This window comes from Cryptotermes secundus, unplaced genomic scaffold (genome assembly GCF_002891405.2).
Source record: "Cryptotermes secundus unplaced genomic scaffold, Csec_1.0 scaffold18, whole genome shotgun sequence".
NCBI lineage: Eukaryota > Metazoa > Arthropoda > Insecta > Blattodea > Kalotermitidae > Cryptotermes > Cryptotermes secundus.
Window position 1 is genome coordinate 340607 of NW_019735461.1, and position 26461 is coordinate 367067.

The 26461-nt window shown below is 41.6% G+C and overlaps 1 protein-coding gene and 2 long non-coding RNA genes across 7 annotated transcripts; 1 reads left to right on the forward strand and 2 right to left on the reverse strand.

The window, feature by feature from the left end:
* Window positions 1-202: 202 nt before the first annotated feature.
* On the reverse strand, window positions 203-8976 carry LOC111869261. Its single transcript, XM_023860641.2, has 6 exons — window positions 8866-8976; window positions 8584-8694; window positions 6406-6548; window positions 5120-5387; window positions 3286-3429; window positions 203-1094 (listed from the first exon to the last, which is right to left on the reverse strand). Exons 1-5 carry the CDS (start codon window positions 8974-8976, stop codon window positions 3316-3318), a joined length of 747 nt encoding a protein of 248 aa, XP_023716409.1. The 3' UTR covers window positions 203-1094; window positions 3286-3315.
* Window positions 8977-9965: 989 nt separating this feature from the next.
* On the forward strand, window positions 9966-21740 carry LOC111869269. 5 transcript variants are annotated; one of them, XR_002843639.2, is made up of 6 exons: window positions 9966-10212; window positions 10984-11084; window positions 12470-12652; window positions 13444-13723; window positions 16694-16792; window positions 21309-21740. It is a non-coding gene; the product is annotated as an uncharacterized LOC111869269 (long non-coding RNA). The 5 variants fall into 5 exon arrangements; XR_004513533.1 differs by having other exon boundaries at window positions 9966-10146; window positions 21177-21740; XR_002843637.2 differs by having other exon boundaries at window positions 9967-10212; window positions 21177-21740.
* Window positions 21233-25512, reverse strand: LOC117282697. The gene is made up of 3 exons (XR_004513534.1): window positions 24892-25512; window positions 22415-22630; window positions 21233-21842 (listed from the first exon to the last, which is right to left on the reverse strand). It is a non-coding gene; the product is annotated as an uncharacterized LOC117282697 (long non-coding RNA).
* Window positions 25513-26461: the final 949 nt, after the last annotated feature.

Below are 26461 nucleotides of genomic sequence, written 5' to 3' on the forward strand. Positions count from 1 at the left end.
CGGCGAGTGCGACAGGCTAGCCGCCGGCAAGGGCGACAGCAAAGCGACTTGCGACGGAGACAACACAGCCACTGGCGAGTGCGACAGTGTAGCCGCCGGCAAGAGCGACAGCAAAGCGACTTGCGACGGAGACAGCACAGCCAACGGCGAGTGCGACAGGCTAGCCGCCGGCAAGGGCGACAGCAAAGCGACTTGCGACGGAGACAACACAGCCACTGGCGAGTGCGACAGTGTAGCCGCCGGCAAGAGCGACAGCACAGCGAGTACATACTTTTTTAAAGAAACTCTTTCAAAATAAGCGGCGTCGATTACAGTTTTATTTTTTGAACTCCGGAAATAAATATGCAGAACTGGGTGGTTTCTAATGACAATACAGTATACAACCAGAAATTGTAAGAAAAAAAGTTGTAATATATCTTCAGTCTAAATTTGAAGAATACGCAAACAGAATGCTTGGAAACCATTTAAACTTCAGGGTCGTATTGAATCACTTTCTCACTAAGGTATGGATTGACTGCCGCACTAACGTAAATATGCAGACCACTCCTGTAACTGACGCTGTTCCCTTCGCCGGTCTCTGTGCTGTCACCGTCGACAGTCGCTGGGCTGTTGTTGGCGACGGTCCCTGGGCTGTCTTCTTCCCCACTGGCTGTGCTGTCGCCGTCGCAGATCGCTGGACTGCCGCCCTCGTCGGTCGCTGGGCTTTGGTCGTCGCCGATCGCTGTGCTCTCGCCCTCGCCAGTGGCTGTGCTGTCTCCGTCGCAAGTACCTGTACTGTCGCTCTTGACGGCGGCTAGCCTGTCGCACTCGCCGGTGGCTGTGCTGTCTCCGTCGCAAGTCGCTGTGCTGTCGCCCTTGCCGGCGGCTAGCCTGTCGCACTCGCCGGTGGCTGTGCTGTCTCCGTCTCAAGTCGCTGTGCTGTCGCTCTTGCTGGCGGCTACACTGTCGCACTCGCCGGTGGCTGTGCTGTCTCCGTCGCAAGTCGCTGTGCTGTCGCCCTTGCCGGCGGCTAGCCTGTCGCACTCGCCGGTGGCTGTGTTGTCTCCGTCGCAAGTCGCTATGCTGTCAGGGTCCCGTGTGCTGTTCCGAGGCACCTGCAAAACAAAACATCACAGAGGGTGCAGGAAACAGTAGCTGAGGTTCTTAGTAATCGTTAGAATTGCGTGGTTCAAGAACAGTTGGTGGCACTAGAGAATGAATATGTGACATGTGTTGTCTTCTGTTTGAAAAACTAAACACAGCAAACTGCTTCACACACTTAATATATTGTGATTAATATGATAGTTTCCAATGCACGGGCTTGTTGAACAGCACCTAAAACCCGGAATGATAGCAGAAACTAATGTAATTCTACGGCAACGAACACCCTTGGAGGAATCGAAACGTTGTCTCAAATTAAGACAAGGCTCCGACATAACAGATTCAGGAAAAGCAATAACTGAATCATAGGACATGATGACTTTCAGGAAGATCGCGTGGCTGTTATAAAAGCCAGTGGAATCGTGATTTCGTCATACAGACTTCGTTCAAGGCATTGAGAAAGAAAATTCAGAAGGCAGTTAAATATTTGAAGTGTTAACCAGATAAGATTCGTTGCCAAGCAACGGCTATCAAGAAGACGTTGAAGACTTCATTTTGTGTGTTACAGTCACAGTTAATTTTATAGTATTATAATTATTTATAGCTACTATTTGTGAGTGTCGTCTGATCCATAACCCATTATTATTATTATTATTCACACCAATCAGGAATATATGACAGTACACATTCCTCTGTTGCCTGTCCCCGTGGATAGAAGAATAAGCAGAGCAAGAAACCAGCTGGAAAGCGGGTGGAAAACTGAGGTTCCTTAGCTTCTTTTCCGACTGTGAAAATAGAGGCACTATTTTTTCCTTCGAAACGTCTGTCTACTTCCAAATGACTACAGAGCTTTATATTCCAGAACATACCTGTATCTCTCTTCTTTGCCCTGTTTTATATGTTGAAATTGTGGGTCAACCTTATTTCCGTGCTGACTTTGTAGTCACCAACATGGTTTATGCTCTAAATGCCATCACATTCTTTACACCGTGTACCAAAATGATTGAAGAAACTGCACAAAGTGAAGACGATAGGGCTTCATTTTCGGAATCTTTCGCAAGGCCCTTCACACAGTCATAGTTGACATCTACAATTGAAGACTCGCATGGCGCACATCTTTCTTGAGACTGCGAAGAAGAGACTGTCTCGTATCACACTTTCTTCTGACACACGCGGATGTCCTGCACGTTTTCCCCATTAAAAAAAAAAAAAACTTTTTCTGAAACTGCTGATACCAAAGTCTAATGCTGTTGGGAGATGGAGAATCACTCTGAAATTATCGCTGGAAGGCTCGCTGAATAGAAACAACTGTTTCATGCTTCGCAAACTGCAGCACACAAAACACTTACTGCTCCGGAGTCGCCGTTATCTCTGTGTTACGTCGCGGACCGAGTGAGAGAAGGTGGGGGGGGGAAGTGGCGATTGCGCATGCGATCAAAACTTGTATACATGCTCTTTTGTTCCATGTGGGAAACATACTTCTGCGTGCATTTCCAAATCAGGTATGGTCGCGTGAAACCGCTCCAATGATTTTGGTACATAATGTATTCATTATTTACTTATTTTATTTTCGGTTAATTTGACAATGCTGTTAGTATCTCACTTTGTGTAGCATCGAATGGTAAGATGATAAAGCAATACTTAATTAATCGCGGCCGAAGAAGGAGCGCTCCTGCAGCTTATTCGAAAGTCTCAACAGGGAGATCGGCTATCGTGCCTGAGGTTTTCGTTGTTTCTCTCGGTCCTCGCTCCAGACAAATTCCGAAATAATGTCTCAGATTACAGCCCGACCACTTCCTTCCACATCCTCACCAATTCATTACTCACTACTATCTCGCAATTCGACGTTACCGTGGAAATACCAGGGACGTGCCTAGAGCGACCGAAGAAAGGCACGCAAAAATCATAACAGGATAGCCGGTTTCCGGCACGTGATATAAACACGTGACCTTCTGAGGACGAAGAAAGATGCTACCCGTTCGGTAAGAGTCGCTCTTGAAGACCTTCTCAGGGTTTTCCTCGTCTTATAGCACATGTGAACCGACCATCGTGTTAACGAGTAGCTATTGGTTCAATTTAATTGAGAACTAATAAAATGGAATATAAAAGAGACGTTCCTATTTTCAATTTCTATAAGCTAGGGATGCTGAGATAAATTTTACAGAATTTTATGCAAATGAAATTCTTCTGATAGGCAGAACTTACAGCTCTTAGACGTTTCATCAGTTCCTCCATTCACCTCTTTCCTCTTTTCTTCTTTTTGGTTTCCTTCCTAATCTTTTTCGTCTGCCACGGAGAGACTTGCCTTCTGAGAGGCTCGAGTTTCTCATCAAGTTGTTCCGTTCGCTCCTGAGGACAATAAAACCGACCACAGAATAAACTCGTGTTCAGAGATGAAAGGATGAAACAAAGAAAAATATCTCACAATAAAAAAGGCACAGTAAGTTATGGAAAGAAAAACAATATTTCTGTAACAAACACCAGAAGATATAAACAAAATAGCATAGGGTATTTTAGTTAATTGTAAGACTTGAATGTTAGTATGCATTCCCAGCTTGAGTTCACGACTTTACGAGAATCAAGACAAGTCATATTATAGCGTCGTATGTTTCTCCATACAGAATATTACCGTTGTTACATGCCATAGATCTACTTACTTCTGTCAGGTTTTTAAGAATCTTCCTTAGTCTCCTGTTTCTTTGTCTGTCTGTTGGCCTTTGGTTCTCCATTTCCAATTGCGCGTAAAATCATCGCAGCCAATCACAAAACCGTCATACAGAGACATTAAAGACAAAGGAAGCAGGAAATGGCACAACAGACGGCATATGCCGTCGCTTGAAGCACTCTTTGCCAAATTACTCTCCTCAGATTCTGTTTTCAGGGTTCGCAGGATGACAACTGCTCCCTTTATATACACAAGTTTAGCTATCGCTGTATGGTAACATTATTCTCCCGATGTGCTTCAAACCTTCTAGTTTAATTTAGCGGTTTACTGAGGAAGCAGTTTTAATAGATTGTAGTATGTCTTTGGCTACACGCCTAAGTAGGCACATCCACCTGAAATTAAGTTACTGTTCCAAATCTCGATTGTTGGTTATACAGCATGGCGAATGAATTATCTTTTGAGATACAGTAACTCCCTTTCATGGATGGTGTTAAAATGATGTATATTAATATATTTTCAAAACTTATTCAACTGTTTGAGGTAATATTTCTGTATGATGCCGAATATCAACCTGCTACACATATATTTTTTCTCTCAGTTGGACGAAGGTTAAAAAAGAACTGGGCCATGCAAGCGACATTTGGTAGGAAGCCAGATAACGAAAATAAATATATACAGGTTATGCAACACTGTTTGCATACCAGCATTTACAGCAATGGCGACGGTATTGATCTTAAAATGCCGTATCCTCCAAGCATTATGTAAATGCAACCTGTTCTTGAGGATTAGAAATTTCTCAGAGTCAATAATGAGACGACGAGGCGAGTCCTATACACTGGCCCATAAGCTAAATTACATTTTGCTGTTACATCCTAAATATTTCCCTCTACTTTCTCCATAGCATCCCGGAATAGGCTCCCTGGCCTGTTGCAGTTCGAAATAAGTTTCTGAACTTGTGACATCGAACTTTAGTAAGTCTCCTTGCCCAGAGAAGGGGGGGGGGGGGTTCTGCGCACCTCAAGGCAAAGAACCACGGAGGTAAAGATGAAACGCGGAGAAATACCATTCCTTCTGGGCTAAGAACCAACAAACCTTTACTGGATTGTTAGGAAACATAGCGCGCCTTAGACTACACGGAGACTCTGATCGGCCTGCATTGTCTAAACATAAATATAAATATACGGGCACAGGGTTCGAGAAGTTAGAAATCTTTGCAATAGGAAAGCAGGTATATGAGGTTTGCACGGAACTCCTCTACTCTCCAGGATCGACTCAATATATTTCCCATCATCAGAATATTACATCCTCACAGCCAGCTTTCGTATTAACCTCCCAGCTACAAGCGCACTCACAGTGCATAGTGCAGTGGCTTACCTGCTTTGCACTTGCGTTCAAGGGCCGTGCTTCTGTTGCTGACGGATCCATTTCTTTCAGTTCAGAAGCCTGTAAACTCAGTGTCTGTGCGTTTTCGTCTCCTTCAGACACTGAGTTTTCTGCTTCCCCCTGGTTTTCCGCTGCACTCTTCAGGCTCGGCTCCACAGCGTCCACACTATTCAGCACTGAGCACTGCGCCTCTCCCCCGTGCAGAGTGTAACCTGCATGGTCGCCCCTGCTACATGTCGCTGTGTGGCTACCTTCCTTCCTGTAGACACAAAGCGAGGTGCATCACACAAATAGTACATGTAGATGTGTATTTAACTGCTAGTGTCTCATCCTACTCTATGTTGAGTCGTTACACCACGTCTTACAGAACAGGTGGGAGTCAGTTTGGGAGGCCCTTGTTTCGAATCTCTTTCTGGATACTGGCTGTCCAGCCTGTGGGGTTTCATTGTCTCCTTAGTCTCTTCATCAACATTCCTAAAATAGGCCTGGATCACTTCAAACGAGATGCTTCCAATCCCTCAATCACACTACAGTCTGCATGCTGAAGTAGCATCGGTAGATAATTAACGGAGGAGAACTTCAGTAACAACAAACGGATGCGTGGTCTGACTCAAAACGGTGTGCTGAGTAGTCACACTTTGTTACTGGAATGGTGCACATCATAATTTCACTGTATTGAGAAACACATGGGCAGATGGAACAGCGTTAAAGCTGGAAGATATGGAGGCTCGAAGTAAAGTGGAAGGATGTAGCTCTCGCGTCTAATTCAATGGATGAGGCGATTTGTATCGATGAACTGGCAGACACGAACAAGGAGAGAGTGTGGACCCACTAGTGGCTTAATACTCGGGGAAGGTTCCGCATCTCATACACGTACAGATAAAAACAGAGATGGACTTTATAATTGCTGTACTTATTCAGATTTGTCGTGCTGACTCTTATTGGATGAAGCAGAGAGTGGCTCTGATCTAATTAGCTGTACACGTACTGCTTAGAGGGTCCGGTGGAGTTACTGAGCTAACCTATGCAAACTTCAGTGTTAAGAAGAAAAAAAAATATCCGACAACATTCTCTCATTCCTAACAATTAAGCCAATAGAAGCTATACTCGTATTTCAGAGTGTGAAGTATTATATGAATCTAATTTTGTAGGTGACGTGAAACTTGTGGAGTGCTCTTGTCCGTCACATATCTTACACGGTGCCAGTTCAGGTCATACGAGCAGCCGATGTGCCTCTTGGATTTAAACCCCTTGTCAGCTACGAGATGTACACTTACCTGTCCCTAACGCATTTCCACTCGCCGCGTCGCTGGGCTGTCGCCGTCATAGGCATCAGAGGGCGCTGGGCTGTCGCCGTCCCAGGCGTCACAGGTCGCGGTGCTGTCAGGGTCTCTTGTTCTGTTCCGAGGTGCCTAGAAAACTGAACATATCACAGTGGCTTCAGGAACGGGTAGCTAAGTGGCTTAATCGCCGTCGATATTGCGTGATTCAAGAATAGTTTGCGGCATCACAAAATTAATATTCGTTGTGAATTTTCTTCGATTTGAACAATTACACCACAGCAAAATGCTTCACACACCTACACACATGCAATGTATTGTGATGGATATGATCATATGCTAGGCCATGGCTTGTTGAACACTTCATAAAAACCGGAATGATTGCAAAAACGAATATTATCGATTGCTAGACAACTAATGGTTGCAACAAGTTTCGCGACAACGAACACGCTTGGGGAGATGAAATCGTTTCCCAAATTAACACAAGATTCTGAGACAACCGATTCCTCGAAAACTGTAATGGAACCCTTGAACGTGGTGACTTCTATGAGGACCGCGTGGTAGTTACAAAAGTCAGTTGATTCGTGATTTTGTTAAGACAGACGTAATTCAAGGCATTCAGAAAGTCATTCATAAGGAAATTCAGACGGCAGTTCAATAGTTGAAAGTTTAAGCAGATGAGGTTTGTTACCGAGCAACGACTAGCAAGGAGACGTTGAAGACTTCCTTTTGTGTGTTATAGTCACAGTAATACGTATTTAGAGTGTTAAAATTATTTGTAGTTACAACTTGTGAGTGTCTAGTAAAAAAAAACTAAAGGTATCCCTGTAACATGTCGTGGAGGCCCATAGGGTTGTGAGATGTTGAGGTTCTCACATTTTCTAGACAATAGGCTCATAGATGGCGGCAAGATTATCAGCCTTACGCCCCGGCCGCCCTTTATCCCCAAGAATATTCGAAGAATATTCCTGGTACTCATTTCTGTTAGAGGCTGAGTCGATCCCAGGGCCATAATGCGGCTGGAATGATTAGACCAATTGAAAAAGATCCAGTGACGTCATCGAGACTTGAACCCGCGACCTCCATGCTTGTAGCATAGTGCTTCAACCAACTACGCTACCGCGTACCCCCTTGTGAGTGTCTAATAGTTCTATTCATCTAATCCAGAACCCATTATAATTATTCACACCATTCAGGAACATGTGACAGTACGCATTTCTTTGTTGTGTGTCCCCGTGCCAAGATGCAACGGTGTTCCATTCACGAGTACATAAGAATATGCCATTATCCATTATCCTCAGATAAATGAAACCCACAACCTCACACACTAATTATGAATGCTCATATTACAATGCGATATGCAGTATATCAAGTAGGTCTCTCGCATTCAAGCCTTGCACTGATATGATGTCTTCAAGGTGTGCTGCAAGTCTGTTATCCTATCAAATTCGTATTAGATGTAATAATTTATTTTTCTTTTGTTTCTAATTATTTTAAAATTTTCATATAATGTTGTGGCGTATAGACTCGTCGCTAAACGGTGACTGTGAACAGCGGCCGTTGCGGCACGCAACAGCAGAGAAACTGTTTTCTTAGGAGTTAGAAGCGGGATGTTACGTAAGGACTCTAGCAGAAGGATTTCAGTTAAAGGAATTGTGGTCCTGATCGGCGGTAAACCGCCAGCGTTAAATTCACTTTGGCTTTGACTTTGCTCTCATAAAATATGGTAAAGAGTACCGTGGAACTCTAAACCAAGGATCACTGTGCTGTTGAGGACCAGCAGCAGTTTAATAGCCATCTAAGTTCAGTTGTGAGACAGTGGCCATCCGGGAATGACCTGAGCGTGGAAGCTGAAGAATCTCCACTGCTAGAAGCCATTATCTGAAAACGGCTAGTGTAGACACTGCGGTGTGGAATACAGTTAGCGTGGATTCTAGTGATGTGTAAAGTGTGGAGATCAGCGATGGCGCTATAATTAAGTGTAGTCACGAGTCGTGTGTGAAGTGGTCAATAAACGAGTCACCTAAACTAATTTTCCTCTATAGTCACTCATAGACGTGACAATATCTACTTATAACACATCTAATTTGACAATTTGCCAAAAACACATTTTTTCAACCAGCATGATAATCTGCTTTTTTAATTTCAGAATGAACATGTCTGAAATTTGCTTACCTTATCACGTACCCATCTTCGGATGCTCTCGAAGCACCCGCCGGTGGACGAGTCTCGGGAGTCTTCTGCGCATCTCCTCTCATAAAAATCTTCATCACTATCCAAGTCATTCTGAAAGGGACAACGAATGTTATCGAAGCTTCAGTTCGTATTTTAATTGGCAAGACTGCTTATGAGTTCTATAAAATTCTTACTTCCAAAATTTGCCAGACACGTATGTTTCAGTCAACATGATAATCCGTCTTTTTAGTTTCAGTATGAACATGTCTGAAATCTGCTTACTCTGTTGCATATCCATGTTCGGACCCACCCGAAGCAGCCGCTGATGGACGAGTCTCGGGCCTGTTTTGAGCTCTCTCGGAGCTCATGAGGAGAGCAGTTGTCACCTTCCATTTCGGTCGGAAAACAAGCATGAATGCTCTCGGTACCACGTTCCATATCGAAACCAGAAAGACCTATGTTAACAGACATTTCCGTGGTTCTTTCACGTTATTACGTACACAGTCTTCTCCTGCGATAGGTTGAAATGCCAGTTGAATGCTGTAACAAAGAAAATATGTCACGATTGAGCTATCTGAAATCAGGAAATTAATTAGTTGAAGTCTGATGAATGTGAAAGTATACATGTCCGTTTGAGTTTTAAACTCTCTGCTTTAAAAGCAACTAACATATTGTCAGGTGTATGAGTGGCCATAGACGTGATTAGGATTGATGACTTGAGTTATTGACCATGTACAGGTCGTAACTACAAATAACTATAATATTATCAATGATTTCCACAGTACTCAAGTCACTACATGCTAAGTTTTCTTAGTTTGTTTTACTAATCGTTACCTGGTAATGGATTATAACGATGAAGGTTCTCCCAGTTCGACTAATATCAAATGCTGTGGAGCCCTGGTTATATTCCTTCGGACGGACAAATTGAAAACCCGACTCTAACTATTTACCTACTGTTGATGCGGGCGGTTACCTAGCAATAGGCTAAAATATGAAAGTAGGCTTGTGAGATCACCTTTCTGTTTGCATATCCCCTTGTTGCTAGGCTTTGGCTCGGTAAACAGGTTCCCATGGCAACGGATACGTCACAGTAGAAGGATTTTTGCACGCCTCATTTTCTGTGCGGCCCATGTCATATCGAAGGAAATAATGCGATTAGTTGTTCCGAGAGCTTATTTGTTTACTTTTACCCCTCTTCTTTTTACGGTCAGCAATTGATGAGTTCACATATAAGTTATTTTTCTTTGAGGGACAAAAGGTGGCAACGAAAATGTAAACGTAACCATTGAAACGAAACACGTATACATAAGGCAAGGAAACTTGTATATATATGACACTCGAAAATGATTACTATCTTGAAGCTATCAAAAATCATATGTCGCATTATCTCGGACTAAAAATAAAAACATTATCGCGATTGTTTAATAAATTGTTCTGTCTTCCAACACCAATAGCAGTAGGAGCAGTAGAATGTATACCACCATCTAACGGTCTGAATACGAACTATGGAACTATCTCGTAGGTTATTTTTACCGGAATTGAAACCCACAATTAAACTGTAAGGTAGGGTTTTCCTTAATAAGTAGGGTCTGTATATGCGGAGGCAAGACTTGTACAAGGTCCAGCACGGTATGTCTGTTTTAATTCATGGTGCAATGGCTTTTCTAGGTGTAGTTAAATCCAAGGAAGAAATTAAATTTAGTTTATGTGTACGTTCATTTTATTCAACATAACCCCAAAATTTAGCACGTGCATCATGTTTGTCATGTTTTCTGATGAATTATTTCGAGGTTTTGAGACAATTTATGAGCATTTATGGGCATGAAAAGTTGTAATATCCAGCAACTTTGATTCTGCTAGACTACCGTAAAAGAAATATTTGTGCAGGAGACATTTCTTGGAAAGTAAGTTCACTACAGCAGAAAGATTACATCTGAACCGAATGGCGGTTCCATGTGGCTCAGATTTTTGCATCGCAATCATTTTCACAACCTCCTGTCCCGTCCTTGAATCTGTTGCCATCAGTTATAAATCACAAAGACTATACTCGTGTTTTATTTTCCACCTCCTAAAGAAGACATTCGTGCCATCCCCTGTAACACTGTAGACCTGTTTACCAGTGGATCCAAAATTGAAATGAACAAAATGGATACCCTTCACCGTGATGCAACCACTACCAGTTCAAGTAATCTGTTGTGAAGTTGTCCAGTTCTTGTTACAGTGAATAATTTAGATAATTGTGTCAGTGATGCTTGCAGCCACACGGATGACATATGAAGACCAGTTTTATATTCAGGTGGCTCAAAATGTATGAATTCAACAAAATTTTGAAGTTAATTTTTTTTTGACAACACATTATTTTTTCATGTATATGCTAATGTATAAAATTGGAATTTGCAGTGTTCCTAACAGTTGTGAACATTTTAATTTGGGAGTCTATGATGCTGATGAAGATGGATGCATGATGTGGTCACAGGATGTTAGTGGAAGTGGTCCAGAAGGTATGTTCACTGAAAGGCTAAACAGAAAATTCCACATTATGTTAATAAATTTATAATATAATCTGGTTGATGTGGTGAATAAAAATTAACGCTCTGAAGACTGAATATCTTCTGAACATTGTATAGAAATTCAGTTCATACCTAATATGAAAGCAATATGTCTCTGCTAAAACGACTCATTTGTTAATGCTGTTTTTGTATAAATGGAACATTAATTTCCAGTACCAGGTCATTTGTGCTTGAACTGAGGCGAAGACTTTGCAGAAGAGAGGAAAAGGGATATACCAGCAGTGTATGAAAATGATTATAAAATGTTTCTACCTACGTTTTTACTTGTGTATACATATAGTCTCGCTGCTTCTCAGAACATTTGTACAGCAGTCCACAAGCTTTCTGCTGCTGTTAGAAAAATAGAACTCTTCAGACCAAGTGTAAAGCGAGTCATGCACTGCCTCCTCATCATCATCTACAAATTGATGACCTCTGTGAGCCCCCTTAGAGGTACAAATGGAAAGAAATTTGAAGATTGAAGATCTGGACCATATGCTGGATGGTCAGTTCAAATCTCAGCTCCTGAAGGATTTTCCTAGGTTGGGAAACAGAATGATTAGGAGCAGTATCATGCAAACAGCATATTGCCTTGTCTATTTGGGGTGGATGGCTGGCCTCAATTCACTTCGTAAAATATCACAATATATTGTGTCTGTCAGTATAATGCCACATTCCCAGTAATGTTGGATAGGACAGGACTTTGAGAGGTCCAGAACATTGTCAGCAGTAACTTCCCAGCTGATGGCTGAGTCAGGAATTATTTGGCAGTCGGAGAGGACAAGTACTTGTACTGCGTACTCTACTGTGTGATTTGTGGTTCTTGATGGTATATGGAAGAATCATTACCAGTGATGTGATTAAAAAAGAATTGTTGCCTTTATTATGGTACCACTCCAGCAGACAAGAACTCATGCCCATGTGCTCTTCTGTCTGTTCTCTCAGAACGCACCCTGCACAGACTTTGTGGAAACCAAGAATATTTTGCACTGTTAAATGAGCTGAACTCTTACTGATGTCTGGTGTTGATGCACTGTCCTGTACTGATATTCGTCCATTCTTGAAGATCATGGCTCTGGCTTGTACATGTTTGTTTGTCATCACTTACTGCTGTGGTGTGGTACTACAAGCATGCTCAATTGGTTTCTCTTGTCATGCCTCATGCAAACAGGTCTGTCCACTGAAACACACTCTGTTCTCATATTGGGCTCTTAAGCGTTTGTGAATTTCAACCCCTTTAACATCTTTTGCCCCCCACCCAGCGATATGTACACCCACAAGAGAACCTTGGCCAATTGTTCTTTTTTGATGCACTCATGTTCTCTGCTTTGCCACAGCTTGCTTACTGCATCAGAGGTCATCTAGGGCAGTGTATTGATGTGTCATCTGATGGGACCGGGAGCTGTGAACTTCCATCAGGCTATCTTGTACCTTCTGCATATGGAATGAAAGTGCAGATACCTGTTGAATCACCCTCATATGTTTCAGAAAGCTAGTACAAACAAGTGAAAACAGCAAAGGTAAAGAAGCAACTGCTTCGTACCAAAATTCCCTAAGATATGTTGTAAGTTTGAGTAGTGTGAGGAATAATTTAACCCTAGAATCAGAACTGCAGGACAGTGCACCAGTTGAGTTTCAGCCAGTATCAAGAAATGAGCCTAATAAATATTCTGTTTAATACGCATACTCTGAGGGAAGTTGGAATCTTACACTGGTTGACATTTGTATTTTAATTATAGTTGTAAGACTCAGCTCTCTAGGATTCATTTGTAAGATTTCTTCCTTAACTTGTTCTTGAATTAGAATTGCATGTGTTTTGTACTGTTTTGGATTTGCCTCTGCATTTTCTGGGTGAGATCATTTTGCAGCATGCTAATTTGATTATCATTGATAAACCATTTATTTAGTCCTATAAATTTGGTTTGTCTATTACTACCACTGTTTTTCTTTTGCCTGCTTCTGTTAGTAAACAACTATTAGAAGTAATTTTCGTTTTGTACAGTTCATTAAATTTTGCTGCCATATATGTGATATATTTTAAATATTTTGTTTAGGTATTAAATTTTGTATATTACATGCTGCAAGGTGTCCAGTAGTTTATTGTTCATTAGTGTCTAACCATTTAATAGAAATTTCTATTTTGAATGGTAAATTCTTAAGCTTCATCAGGGGTATGTTCTTTTTTATATATATACAGAGTGCTCATATGTAGATAATAAAAATAGTTTGTATCAACATAGGTCTGGAATTGCACAGTTTCTGAGTTTATAAGGTCTGTCTATGACTCTAAGCTCTTCACATTACCTTACAGTAAATGTTCTAAATGTCCACCTCCTACCTGAAAGAGGCCTCTGCTCAGTGTCTCACTGCCACCCTAAGATGATCCAAAAGTCCTGGCATATTGCATATTGTCTGAAACCCACTACAGTTTGATTTTGGAGAGGTTCCACGTCATCCACTGGAGTGGAATACACCAAGGATTTTAAGTGGCCCCACAAGTAGAAATCCAATGGATTTAAATAGGGTGAGGACTAAGGCCAGGCAATTGGTCCACCTCTACCTATCCATCGACCAGGATACTTTCAAGTCAGGTACGTGCAGGCAACGAGACTTAAACGTACAGGAGTGCCATCATGCATGAAGTACAGTTCTCAATGAATGCTCAGTGGCACACTGGCCAAGAAATCTGGCATGTTTTTTTCCAAGATAGCTTTGTAATTCTTCCCTGTAATCCTATTTGGAAGTATGTGGGGTCCAAATAAATTATCACCACAAATACTGGGCCAGATGTTGATGGAGAACCGCTGTTGGTGATGTGATGGAAGAATTGCATGAGGATTTTCATGTGCCCACAGATGCTGATTATTACGAAATTGAGCAGTTTTAGAAAGCCTTGACTTGGAAAGTGTGTTGATATGAACTGTTTTTATTATATTTATATGAGGAATGCATTCCTGAAGTTATGCCCATATATTTTTGAAATACTCCATATAAGAGTACATACATATTGTGACATAGGGCCTATTCTACAGGAAGAAGAAAATGGCCAATGACCGAAATGGCAGGACATCGCGGATTGGAGTCCCACGTACAAAAGCTACTGGGCCCAGTGGAAATCGCTCGCTGTGAGAAACGGCGTACTAGAGCGCGACTGGGAATCCGCCACCGGAAGACGTCAAGTAGCCCAGATAATTATTCCTCGGAGCAGGGTGAAGGACGTTCTGAACGAACTGCATGGTGGACCGTCAGGAGATCACTTAGGTGTCAACAGAACTCTGAACAAGGTTCGGCAGAGATTCTACTGGCTCCAAGCAAGAACCGATATTGAGAAATGATGTCGATAGTGTGATACATGTGCAGCCAGTCGGGGACCACAGACCAGGAATCGTGGGCAAATGCACCAGTATAATGTCGGTGCTCCCTTCGAGAGAGTAGCCATTGATATCGCAGGGCCCTTCCCACGAAGCGACCAAGGAAACCGATACTTACTGATCGCTATGGACTACTTCACCAAGTGGCCAGAAGTGTATGCCATCCCGAATCAGGAGGCTTCGACAATAGAGGAATTTCTGGTTGACTACTACTTCTGCCGCTTCGGCATTCCTCGGCAGTTGCACAGTGAACAAGGCCGTAACTTCGAGTCTTATCTACTGTGAGAAGTTTTGAGATGCCTGGGAGTGAGCAAGACGCGCACCACACCCCTGCACTCACAGTCGGATGGAATGGTGGAACGCTACATCAAGACCATCGAGGAGCACTTGCGGAAGGTCGTTGCCTCGCGCCAAAGGGACTGGGATGAGAGGTTACCCCTCTTTCTCCTAGCTTACAGGGCATCCACTCACAACACTATGGGCCTGACCCCTGCTGGCCTAGTGTTCGGACGAGAACTATGATTACCCTGCGACCTGCTGTTTGGAGTACTCCCAGACAAAGAACTACCCACAACTGATCATGCAGCAGACTTGGTGGATCATCTGCATGACATCCACAATTATGCCCAGCAACACCTGAAGATCGCCAGTGACCGGATGAAAACTCGGTACGATAAACTGGCCAACTCCGCAGGTTACAATGAAGGCAACAGAGTTTGGCTCTATTGCCCAACCCGCAGGAAAGGGAAATCGCCTAAACTACAAGCATCATGGGAAGGTCCTTACAAAGTAGTGACCCGGATAAATGATGTGGTATACCGAATCCAGAAGACCCCTAGGTCGAGGATGTTGGTTGTACACCTCAACCGGCTCATGCCTTATTATGGAGCTGCTCGTGACGAGCAACCATAAAAAGGGGGAAGATGTAGCGGGACACGGGAGAGCAGAGCAACGGGGAGAAGGGAAGGAGTAACCAAAACAGAAGATGCTGCAAGAACAGCCTCCAAAGAAAATAAACAGGGAAGCACGACGAACAGCCTTAAGGAGGGAGCAGTGTGACATGTTGTGCAACGGAGGACCCCTACCTCCTCAGCGGTACTTGGTGGTAACGTAGCGCTCTCGTTACTATGGTAATAGGCGAGTCATTACCCCGCCACTCTCCCCACGGTGACGTAACACGCAACGCGCAGCGACATAAGACGGCATGAGGTAACAGCGTTGCTAGGCAACAGGCAAGCACTGCGGCTATATAAGAGAACTACACTGCCTACGAAGCCAGTTGAAGTGTAGCCAGTGGCCGAAGACAGTTCTCCATTCAGCAGTGAGCGTGTAAATGTGTGATAATCAGTGATAGTTTGTGATAACTGAGAATTAATTGAGAGTGTGTAACACAGTGACACTTGTATAGCTCCCGTACTGTGTATTGTGTAGACTACTGACAATAGAGTGAATTGAATATTGCGAATAGGGTTATAAAGTGTGAAACCCCGCAACTTTGTTATAATTAATTGTAGCCGAGATTTGTAGGTTGTTAAATAAACCAATTTGCAATCCGAACATCATCCTCAGTAACCGAACACATTACAATATAATATTTTTGAGTAGGATTGCTTTTCTGTGTTTCAGCTTCTGTCATCAGTGTTTTCATTCTTTTCTTATTTACTCGTACACTCTGATAATATTTGTCATATTTTGATTTCTGTGTTATTTAAGATCCATTTGAATTATGTTCCAAGTATGGTTCCAGTATTTAATATTCATATGATGTAAGATGTATAATTGTTCGTTCAGTTTTTCTATCCAAATGTATTGGGCTTACATCAACAGACCCAGCTATAGGCATGGCTACACTTTACTGTTCATCAGAATGGGACAGTTCATATGTGTGAACTTCTTACTGTGGAATGAAAACGGAAAATTTTGGCATGGCAGTATTTATTGAAGGAGAACAGTAGTGTGTACTACTCACTCTGTGTCGAGTATTACAGGTGCCAGAGTAGGAACTATGGTTTATCTACAGTGGTAAAGTAGACTTGGGAACCCTTGAGTGGATGAAGTCAAAAAGACACACTTATAATATCAATGACAAGAAATTTAATTTCTTGCGTTTGTATGTATAAGCAAAGATATACTGTACTCATATCTCAAGTTTGTCAGACATGATGTTAACTCATCTGTTTTCCGTTGCAGTGGGGGAGATATCGACCAACACACATTATCAGAAAAACAGAAGGATGTGAAAAAAGGAAATAATTGTTCATCTGATGTCATGCCCATCCTCATAAAAATGTAAGAATTTAGTAGTACCTGAGGGTTTGCCTGCCACAGTATGGACGCAGTGTCCAGTCTGATGCTCACACATTGAAGATGACAAAGAAGCATTATATGCCTAAGTATTTGTCAGCCTGCACCAGAAGTGAGAAAGCTGCATTCAGTTTCAACACCTTCAGCATTAGAATAGTTAGTGAATTATTTGCAATTATATGCAGCAACATACATTCCTCTTAAAGAACAGAGTGCTTTTACCTGCTAGCAGCAATTACTGTACATATAAACTCCGTGGCCTGCAGTCCGCATGCAAACTATACCAACCGAGCGACTGCCGCTTAACAGCGAAGTTAGTGCCAACTTTTGTGGACATAGGGTGTCACTTGGTCAGCGCAACGCCTTCCCACGGCCATTAATCTCGGTTTCCTAGACCGGAGCCACTATTTCCTTGAAATAGCTGGTCAGTTATCCTCACAAGGCTGAGTGGACCCCGTTCCAAACCCACTACTTAGAAAATATTGTAGCGCTGGGAATCGAACCCGGGACCTTTGGATCTGTAGCCAGGAACTCTGAACACTAGACCACAGAGGCGGTCTGCTGTACGGACAGTCTGTGAAACTGTGTTTTGATTGGGTGATATCTATGTGAATAATGAATGAATTTCCATTTTAATGGCACTCTCAGCCTCCATTATCTGGGATTAATTGTATGAGTGATGCAGCAATGTGGCCAGTGTATACATGCAGTTTCTCTTGGAATCTGGTGTCCTTGTTGCAAAGGAACTAGCGGAGATAACAGTGGGTGGAGTCAGGGGTTGACTTATATCCAGGGCAACAGTTGTTATTTCCTAACGCTTGAAGACTCGGATGTTGCAAAATTTACCAGAGGCTGTGTGTTTAAGGTGCTTCTTCACTGATGTATGCTGGTAGCCAGGGTCCATGATTAGCCTGGACCGAATCTTGTATTCCCGTTTAAGTTACTGGGATGTAGCTGGGCTGGACTGGTGGGCTTGTATGAGTACTATGTAGTTGTAGTCAGTAGAATGACGTGTAGTTCTCGCCAAGACTGGGGTATACTGTAGTTCAGTAGTTGTAGTTACTGCTGTGGTATCCTGTAGTTAATTGTATACAGTACTGCATTATGTTTGAAGATGGTACACAGATGGTACTGGCCCTTGAGACCGGGTTACATCCTGACATCATCAGAGAAATGGGATTTAGTGTAAGTCTGTCTGAGAATGTAGCTACCAGTGTACATCAGCAAAGCATAACCATTGACAGAAGTACTGCGACTGCTTCCTTCATTCCAAATTATCCATGTTAAATGATGCTGTTCATGGCCAAATACATGACAAGAACACCTGATCACCTAATGTTCTCCAGGTTCATCAGAATGGAAGCAGACATTTCTGAGAAACTCTGGAAATTGATTGCACACTGACATGTCCAAGGAGGTTTTGTTTGTAGGAATTGAGATGGGTTGGAAGTTGAACACTTGAATCAGTGGTTTTGTTGTCTTCCGCGCCATGCAGTCTTTCTGAACCAGTGTGGCAAGACATTCAATTATTTGTTTTTATGCATTTAACGAAATGTAACAGCAATTCAGTCTAGTACAGCCGTGTCAAACATGCGGCCCCTCAACTTTTAGAGCTAATTTATAATAAAATCAATATTAAAATTTTAGTAGAAATATTTTTTTGTAAAGACAATTTTCCAACAGACCAGAAGACAAGAAGTCTCACGCAGACATAGATTAGCAGGCTGCAGGGAAAGTGATTCTGAGAATTGCAGAAGGGTTTGTCCAACTAATGGTTTGTAAAGTTCGTGAAGGAAAACTATTGTATTTCAGGAGGTTAATGCACTAAAATCTGCACAGCCTCACCACCACAAGTATTTCCAAGAATCCCTTTTGGAGGGGTAGTAAGAATGCAAGGAGGGTGGCAACTGACAGACAAGTGCAAGGGATTTCTACCTTCAAAACTAGCTTGCAACCCCCAGCCAGTGTCTAATGGGCTGCTAGCAAACTTCCAATTTTATGACCATTGAGATAAGATACACCTTCCTACTAGTCTGGTAGTCTCTTGTACATTGTCATTCAGTTCATTTTCACACAGCGGCAGTGCTGATGTTACATTGTGATGAACGTATAAAGGTTATAATTAAACATTAAATTATCAACTACGAGTTTTCTTGTATATGTACAGTAACTTTTAAAGGGCAATCTCGCTTTCAAAAAATTCAAGTAGCAAAAAAAGAACTACTGAAAGTGAGTGCCATGTTTTTCAAGAAAAATGGGAAATCACTTATTTCTGTTGTGAAATAGAAGGTAAAGTTACATGTTTGATTTGTGGGCAAAATATAAATGTTCCACTTTAGGTAATTATACTGAAATTATTCCAAAATAATAAATAGAATTAAATTTCCTTGTATCAAAATCTAATATATATTTCTATTTTGAAGTGTGGCCCTGGACTGTTATTTCTAGGACTGAGGTGGCCGTCTGTACAAGTTGAGTTTGACGTGCCTGCTCTAATAGTTTCCCAAGTTTTATTAACATCCACCTCAGTGTCCAAATTTTCCAAAGCCGCAAACCTATTTCAGATTTCAACACGATACTGCTCTTTACACTCTACCTCATTTAATTTCTTGAGATTGAACCTCTCCATATGAACTTGTGTGTTGTTTGCTTGCTCACTGCCAGTCTTTCCCTAACCTTTGCCACCACCAGGTAGTGGTCAGTATCACAATCTGCTGCCCTGAATGATCAGACATCAAGTATACTTGAGTGCCGTCTCCTATCTATCAAAATATGGTCTATTGATTGTGTATCTTCCCATCAGGAGATGTCCAAGGAAATTTATGGATGTTACAATGTGGGAACATTGAACTTTTGACAGTAAGATTTTTTGATGTGGCAAAGTTTACTACTCTAACTCCATTATCATTACTAATTTCATGCAAACTCTCATTCCCAATATTTGGTTTGAAAATGTCTTCCCTCCCTACTTTGGCATTGAAATCTCCTAACAAAATTTTCATAGGGTACTTCAGGAATTTATCAGATACATTTTCTAGTTCTTCATAGAATCTGTCCTTTATGTCATCAATTTTATCTTCTGTTGGGGCATGAATATTCATAACAATGATATCACTAATGAACTCTACCCTCTTAACTGCTGATACGATTCTTTTATGTATGAAGAAACCTGTACCTAATTCATGATTTTCATTCCCCTTTCCATAGAAAAATGTATATTCGGCTGCTGGTGCGATGCCACCTCCATCCCATCTGACCTCCTGTACTCCCGCTAAATCTAACTTCTATTTTAAGATTTCTTCTGCCACTGCCCTGAGTGAACCTGCCCTATACAAACATCTGACGTTCCACGTACCGAATCTCATGTCCATTTTCTTTAGCTTAGGCCTTTTATCCAAGGAATCTGTCCAGGTCCGAGACTTTGTGTTTCTTTTTCGTAACGTGATTTTTTACGGTGAGGAGTTTTTAGCCCCACGCCCAACCCCCAAGCTGGAGGGCCACCCCTTGTCGGCTGTCCGTGACTGCTTATTCAATATATTCACAGCTTCCATCCAAACCTGGAGAGCGTGCAACCTGAGGACGTGCCATGCCCTGGTGACGGACCCACCTAACATGGCTGTTCCCAGCTTGCATGCAAAAAAAAGTTGCTCATGACTTTCGGTACGACCTACATATTTGTAAGGTAACGAAAGAATATCAAGGGATTGTCTATAGCATTTAACAGAGTTCCTAGATGCTATTACTGAAAACAGATTTCCAGTAGGCCGAAAATTTACTGGTACATTTCCTCAAGTCCTAAAATTATGACAAAAGAATTCATAAGACGTCTCTATTTGAAAAAAAAAGGTCACATATAGTTGAGGAACAAGATATCGATACCAGCGTATATGACTATGCTATAAGCTGGAAGGTCACGGGTTCGAATCCTGATGAGGTCATTAGATTTCCCAGTTGATCTAATCCATCCAGACATATATGACTCTGGGGTCAACTCAGCCTCTAACAGAAGTACCACTAATCTTCCTGTGAGTAAAGGGCAGCCGGAGTTTAAGGATGACAGACTCACCGCCATCTGGGTGCCGATTATTTAGAAAATCTCTCTTCTGCAGTGTTTATATATCCCCGTACTCTGCTTCTTACTATCTAGTGCACATTTTCGTGTCTACATCAGAAAGTCATCATGGAACTCTGGTAGCCACTCAATATTCTGACATACGAATCTGATCACAAATATTGTATTTCAAACATTTCAAACTAGGAAGCGAATGAATATTGTACAGTGGCAGATCTGTGATTAAGATATTATTTCTGTTATTATCCATTTCCTGTGCTTATTAATAGGCTAATTCTAAGTCCTGATATTTAACAGCCTCTAAAGACAGTCGGCCTTGTATGGAGAATTTGTGCCAGTGGCTGCACCTGATACAAAGTTGTGTGGTAGGCAATGCGAGAGACAGACGAAGATCTTTTAACCATGTTAAGAGATTATAAATTATAATAGCAGGTTGGTGGAGAGCAATGGGTGAAGCGGAGACCAAATCTGTGACATCTACATTTCAAATATCTGTGCTATGGATGGCTGTACCGAAGTGCTTATGGAAACAAAAGGTGGAATACAAAGTACACATGGGAGGGCACTCAAGGCTGGATACTCATCATGTGTGGTTTGTCTTTTGGTTATGTTGCTGTATATTTCATGCTTGCCTGAAATGCAAATTGAACTATGACAGATGTATGGTAGAAGACAATATGTAGTGTGGAGTCTAGAATTGAGCACAACCACACTGTGTGTGTCAGTATTAATAATGCCTGTAATATATCATTGTTGTGCACTACAGTAAACACACAGTATTTCAGCATTTTTTATGGAAGTGTAATTGATCAAGTTGTTCAATGGCACTTTAAATATTAAAAATGATTAAGTTCTGTTGAATCCCTTGGAGTTAATATTCATCAGTCGTGCAATGCTGACCCTCGAATCACTTTGTACTCTTCTTCGTTATTCATAACTGAAATTCGGTGATGATTATGTCATCTGGAAGAAGTGAAATACAATCATTCAACTTAAATATGTGTAGTTACTATAGGATTCTGACGATGGTGTATAACACACAGAGATATTGGGTTTTCGGACTTTATGCATCATCCTGGTTTTTAAGATAACTAAGAAAAACACGACGTTTCAGAAACTGGATCTGTTTCCATCCTCAGGTGAGGGAAAACACCTATTCTGTTGGGTCCCTTAGAAAGAGCTAGTCTCAATCCAGTGATTGAGGCGAGCATCAAGTCTATTGGCTGAAACTCTGTCCCATTCCCGTTTCCAAACATCCAACCCAAATTCAATGTTGAACTGAAAGCTATCCTACACTTCGTTTAATGGAAAGAAGCTCTGACACTTAGGACTCTGTGTCATATCCACAAAACATTCTTGCTCACTGATTTCTCGTGTGTGTACCAGGAACTCCTCACCGTGTTGTTATGGTCGCTTTAAATAGTTCTGGAGAACAAATCTGACACAACATTGGACTCGGCTACATTTTTGCTTGCCGTCTAAAGCATGCCTCAGTTTGCCTTATAACGTTTATACGTAGGAAAATAATTACAAACCTCATTCGGTATTATGTTTAGAATTTGGTTCCAAAATTATTCTCAAGGGGTTGGAAGCCACATTATCGGAATGTGTAACGGTTTGAATTATTCTTTACAATCAGTATTCTATTGTATCAGAAATCAGAGCATGTGGAAGCAAAAGAACTGGCCCACGTGCAACTTTCCTTGTTACAGCCCCTCGGCACGATGAGCCACAGGGTCACTGAGGGGGGCCTGAAAAAGAGAGGAAAAAATTAATTAGTGTACCAGAGAGTAAATAAAATTAATTGGTTTGTAGACATCTTTAGAATGAAAAATCTTGCTCAGAGGTCAATTCATCAAAAAATTATTCATTATTTTGTGTCCTCTTAAACTGGTTTACATATTTTCCTTCCTCTCAGAAATGTTGATGTCTCAATCTGTAAAAGAAATATATCAAAACATTAGAATACCACACAGTTAATTGTGAAATGTTTTCCTGGTGTCAAACTTGTGAGTTCAAAGAACACATGCTGTGAGAGGTAGCACTACATATTTCACTGATGTTTCACTTTGGTGATGTAAACTGATGTACTGAATCTGAGACAATTCAATCAGAACATGAGAAGATCACATTGCTAAGTGTTAGACAGAGATGAGGACGTTCTTCTAAAGTAATATTCTCATATAGGAAACAAATGAATCTCCAGATTATTCCACAATTTTTGTCCTCTCTTCTACTGTAGGCTGCGGCTGATCCAGAGAGTCCTAGCTAATGGCCTGGTACCCCCCACCCCAGACGTAACCTATAAAATTCTGAAGAGAGAACATCGAGAAAGAATGGAAGAGTTGCAACTTGTCCACATCAAAATATTTTACTGTCAGATAGGTAGGCCCTTGGCCGACAGACTACGGAGGTGTGAAACAATTCAATCGGACAATTAGAATACCTTAAAGGTAATGTATCCGTAATCAAACCTGGGCACCTCAAATCGACGAGGTTTCTCCTCAGATATTTCGATTTTTTTTTTCGCTGAATCTGCTTCTGAACATTGCAAGGTATTTAAGGGAATGGCGTTCAATGAAACCAGTGCCCGTTGGCATTTTTGGCTCACGTGATGTACCGTAACAAGAGTAGCAGTTCCTGTCACGTTCGGGCGACGCAATATTTCCCCCCACCCACAAGGCAGACCTAGCAGGAACGAGAGCAGAAACCACTACAAGAAGTTAGGTTCACCCCTATTCGCCGCCTCCGGTTGCCAATAAAAACTGGGCGAGTTGCACAACCCGCTGTAATCAGTGTCTTTTTGTTCGTGTGACAATCAGGTATATTCCTTACGCTGTGAGTTCTTGTATGTGTGCTTACGGAGAGTGGGACTGCTTCACTCTGGGCCCTAAGGGGAAAGATTAAGTGCACACACCATTTGTGATGTAGATACGTCCCCCATTCCACACACCTTGTATATAGTGCTTAATTTCAGCATTTGCAATACAGCAGTGAGTTTGTAAATAATATTTAAAAACCCACCAAATTATGAAGAATCTAAAGGACAGATAGCATAAAATTTTGTTGTGGGAACGCATCTACCTTACTCTAAGAGAAAGTAGGTAAGTTAAAGTCTTACGCCACTTCATCACTTGGAAAATCAAATGATAAATACAAACGTGCAAACTCTATCCCGGGTGTATGCCAATCAATCCTATGAAGAAGGGGCCGTTACTTACACATTATCTCAGCATCAGAACTGAAATGAATTCGCCACAAGAACTAAGAATTTAGTGAAAATACTTTCCATTAAGAATGGAATGGAATGAAATTGAATATTATTGCAAAAGACTGGCCTGTGGGAACAAACAGGCTGCCCTCCTGTACATGCAAGAAGAGCTTCGTCAGAAACTCTTCACCGATAATTTGGTCTCTCTCTCTCTCTGCGACCTCTTTGCCAAGTTTTCTGCAGCTTGCCAACGCACTACGCTTCCTACATAAATGACGAAAAACGTAACACAGCGATCTAACATCGAATGCTGATGGGGTGGTGGGGTGCACACAACAAGACGCAAAATCAGCAAAACACTTCCTTAAGTATGTAGTGACGTCTGTGAAATACAGGCTGCCTACTTGGCTCCTACGTACTACAAAACACTACGACTCTAAAACACACCAAATAATGGATGATATTTGGAATACTAAAAGATTCAGCCGAGCGGTCTAAGGCATGTACTGTCTTCGCTCGCTTGGAAACTGGGATCGTGGGTTAGAATCCCACTCAGGGCATGGATGTTAGTGTGCGTTTTTCTGTGTCTGTGTACAGGTGTAGGCCTTGCGACGAGCTGATCACCCGCCCAAGGAGTCCTACCGAATGTGTAAGATCTAGAAAAACCGAAGCGAACGGAGAAGTTCATGGAGGTAAGCCTAGGTCCACTGGGGCTGTAGTGCCAAGGAAACAAAAAGATTCAGCCAACGACCCTTAGCGAGCAGAAGGCAACAGGGAGACAAAAAAGTCAGCCTACTTTACCGGCGATGCGTTGCAGTTTGGTGTGTATATGGATGTTTGCAAGTGAGCGACGAAGACGTTACAAATAATGAAGATTGTTGGTCTACTTGAACTGTATGTTGAAGACAGACTTGATGCACATGATGCTGCTGCAATCCTTGTTGAGTGGGCCATCACAAGGGCAGGGTGTGCATATCTCACTTATATTCACAATTAGCACTTATTCTTGCGACACTACACAGGCCTTTTGATGCGCTATTCACTTTCACTATTTTTTTTCCCTTATTTTCTGTGAGTGCACTGAATTCACTTCACACACAACTTCTTCTCTTTCCACAATTTACACTGGAAACGTACCAGTTTCCTCCCATGCTCACCAATTATGATCAACATAATATCTTCACTTTGGCTTTTCCATTACTGCACTGACTTGACTCTGAAAACACTTCCTCTTCCAACACTGACCGAATACACTTTTTGCTTGGTAAACAAACAACTTTGTTCTGAATTCCGTTACCGGTAAATTGGAGAAGTTAGAGCTGATTTTCCTTTACACTGATTACACTTTCATTTCGAACAGTTTCTTTAATAAAACAGACTCCATTCTGAACTTTTTTATTTAATTAATACTTTGAAAAGAGCCACAACTGTTCTGTGCAAACTTAAGTGGAACGCAGAAAGAAGCGCGCGACACGCAGCATGCGCGCGCATCCTACTTAGAGTTATCTAGAAAGATTCAGATTTCCAAATCATTAAAATTTCCTATTTAGTCGGAATTTAAAATACTTCCTTCTTTTATAACAATTTTGAACTAAACATATCCAACAAAAATAAAGATCTCCTTGCTTTTGCTAGGCCGAAAAATTCAGCATGCCTTCACTGAATTTTCTCGTTAAATATCTGAGGAACACGTTAAATGTGTTTCATTTGTTTCTATCTTGAGTAGGAAGTTTTCACTTTTCAGCTATAGTCTATCCCATGGAGTTGTGAAAGAAATGTTACCGCATACCTAACATTCGAAAAAGCATTTCAGATTTTTGAACTATAAAAAGATTGTGAAATATAAACACTCCATCGCAAACACCATGTGAAAATTTTTCCTCGTGTGGCAGAGCTATATTGTTTCGAGACTCCTGACTTCTTATTTGAACGAATAGCGTATATTCTGGCAAAAATTTAATAAATCATCTAACATTTTTCCAAGAAAATATATATATATATACCTTCATTCGTCATGAGAAACAAAATTAATTATAAATTGTTTGCAAAGGACAATATTCGTAATGAGTTACGTCAAACAAGGAGCTTTCGTTATCTTTCAAATCACGCAGAAAAGCAAGAAATCCAATAAGGAAAGCTATTTTGGATTTCAGGGGCATACAAATGCACTTATCACATGTATTTATTTCGTGCCATCCTTTTTAACGGAAATACCCTTCTACATACGGGATCATGTTAACACGGTTCCATAAACAGGAAAATTCCTGGAGCAGCTGATGGCCTAATAGCCTCCCAGGCCAGATGCGTCATGGAATTACGGAACTTTATATGCTAGAAATTTTGAATCATTATACGTATCTAATACCACTTT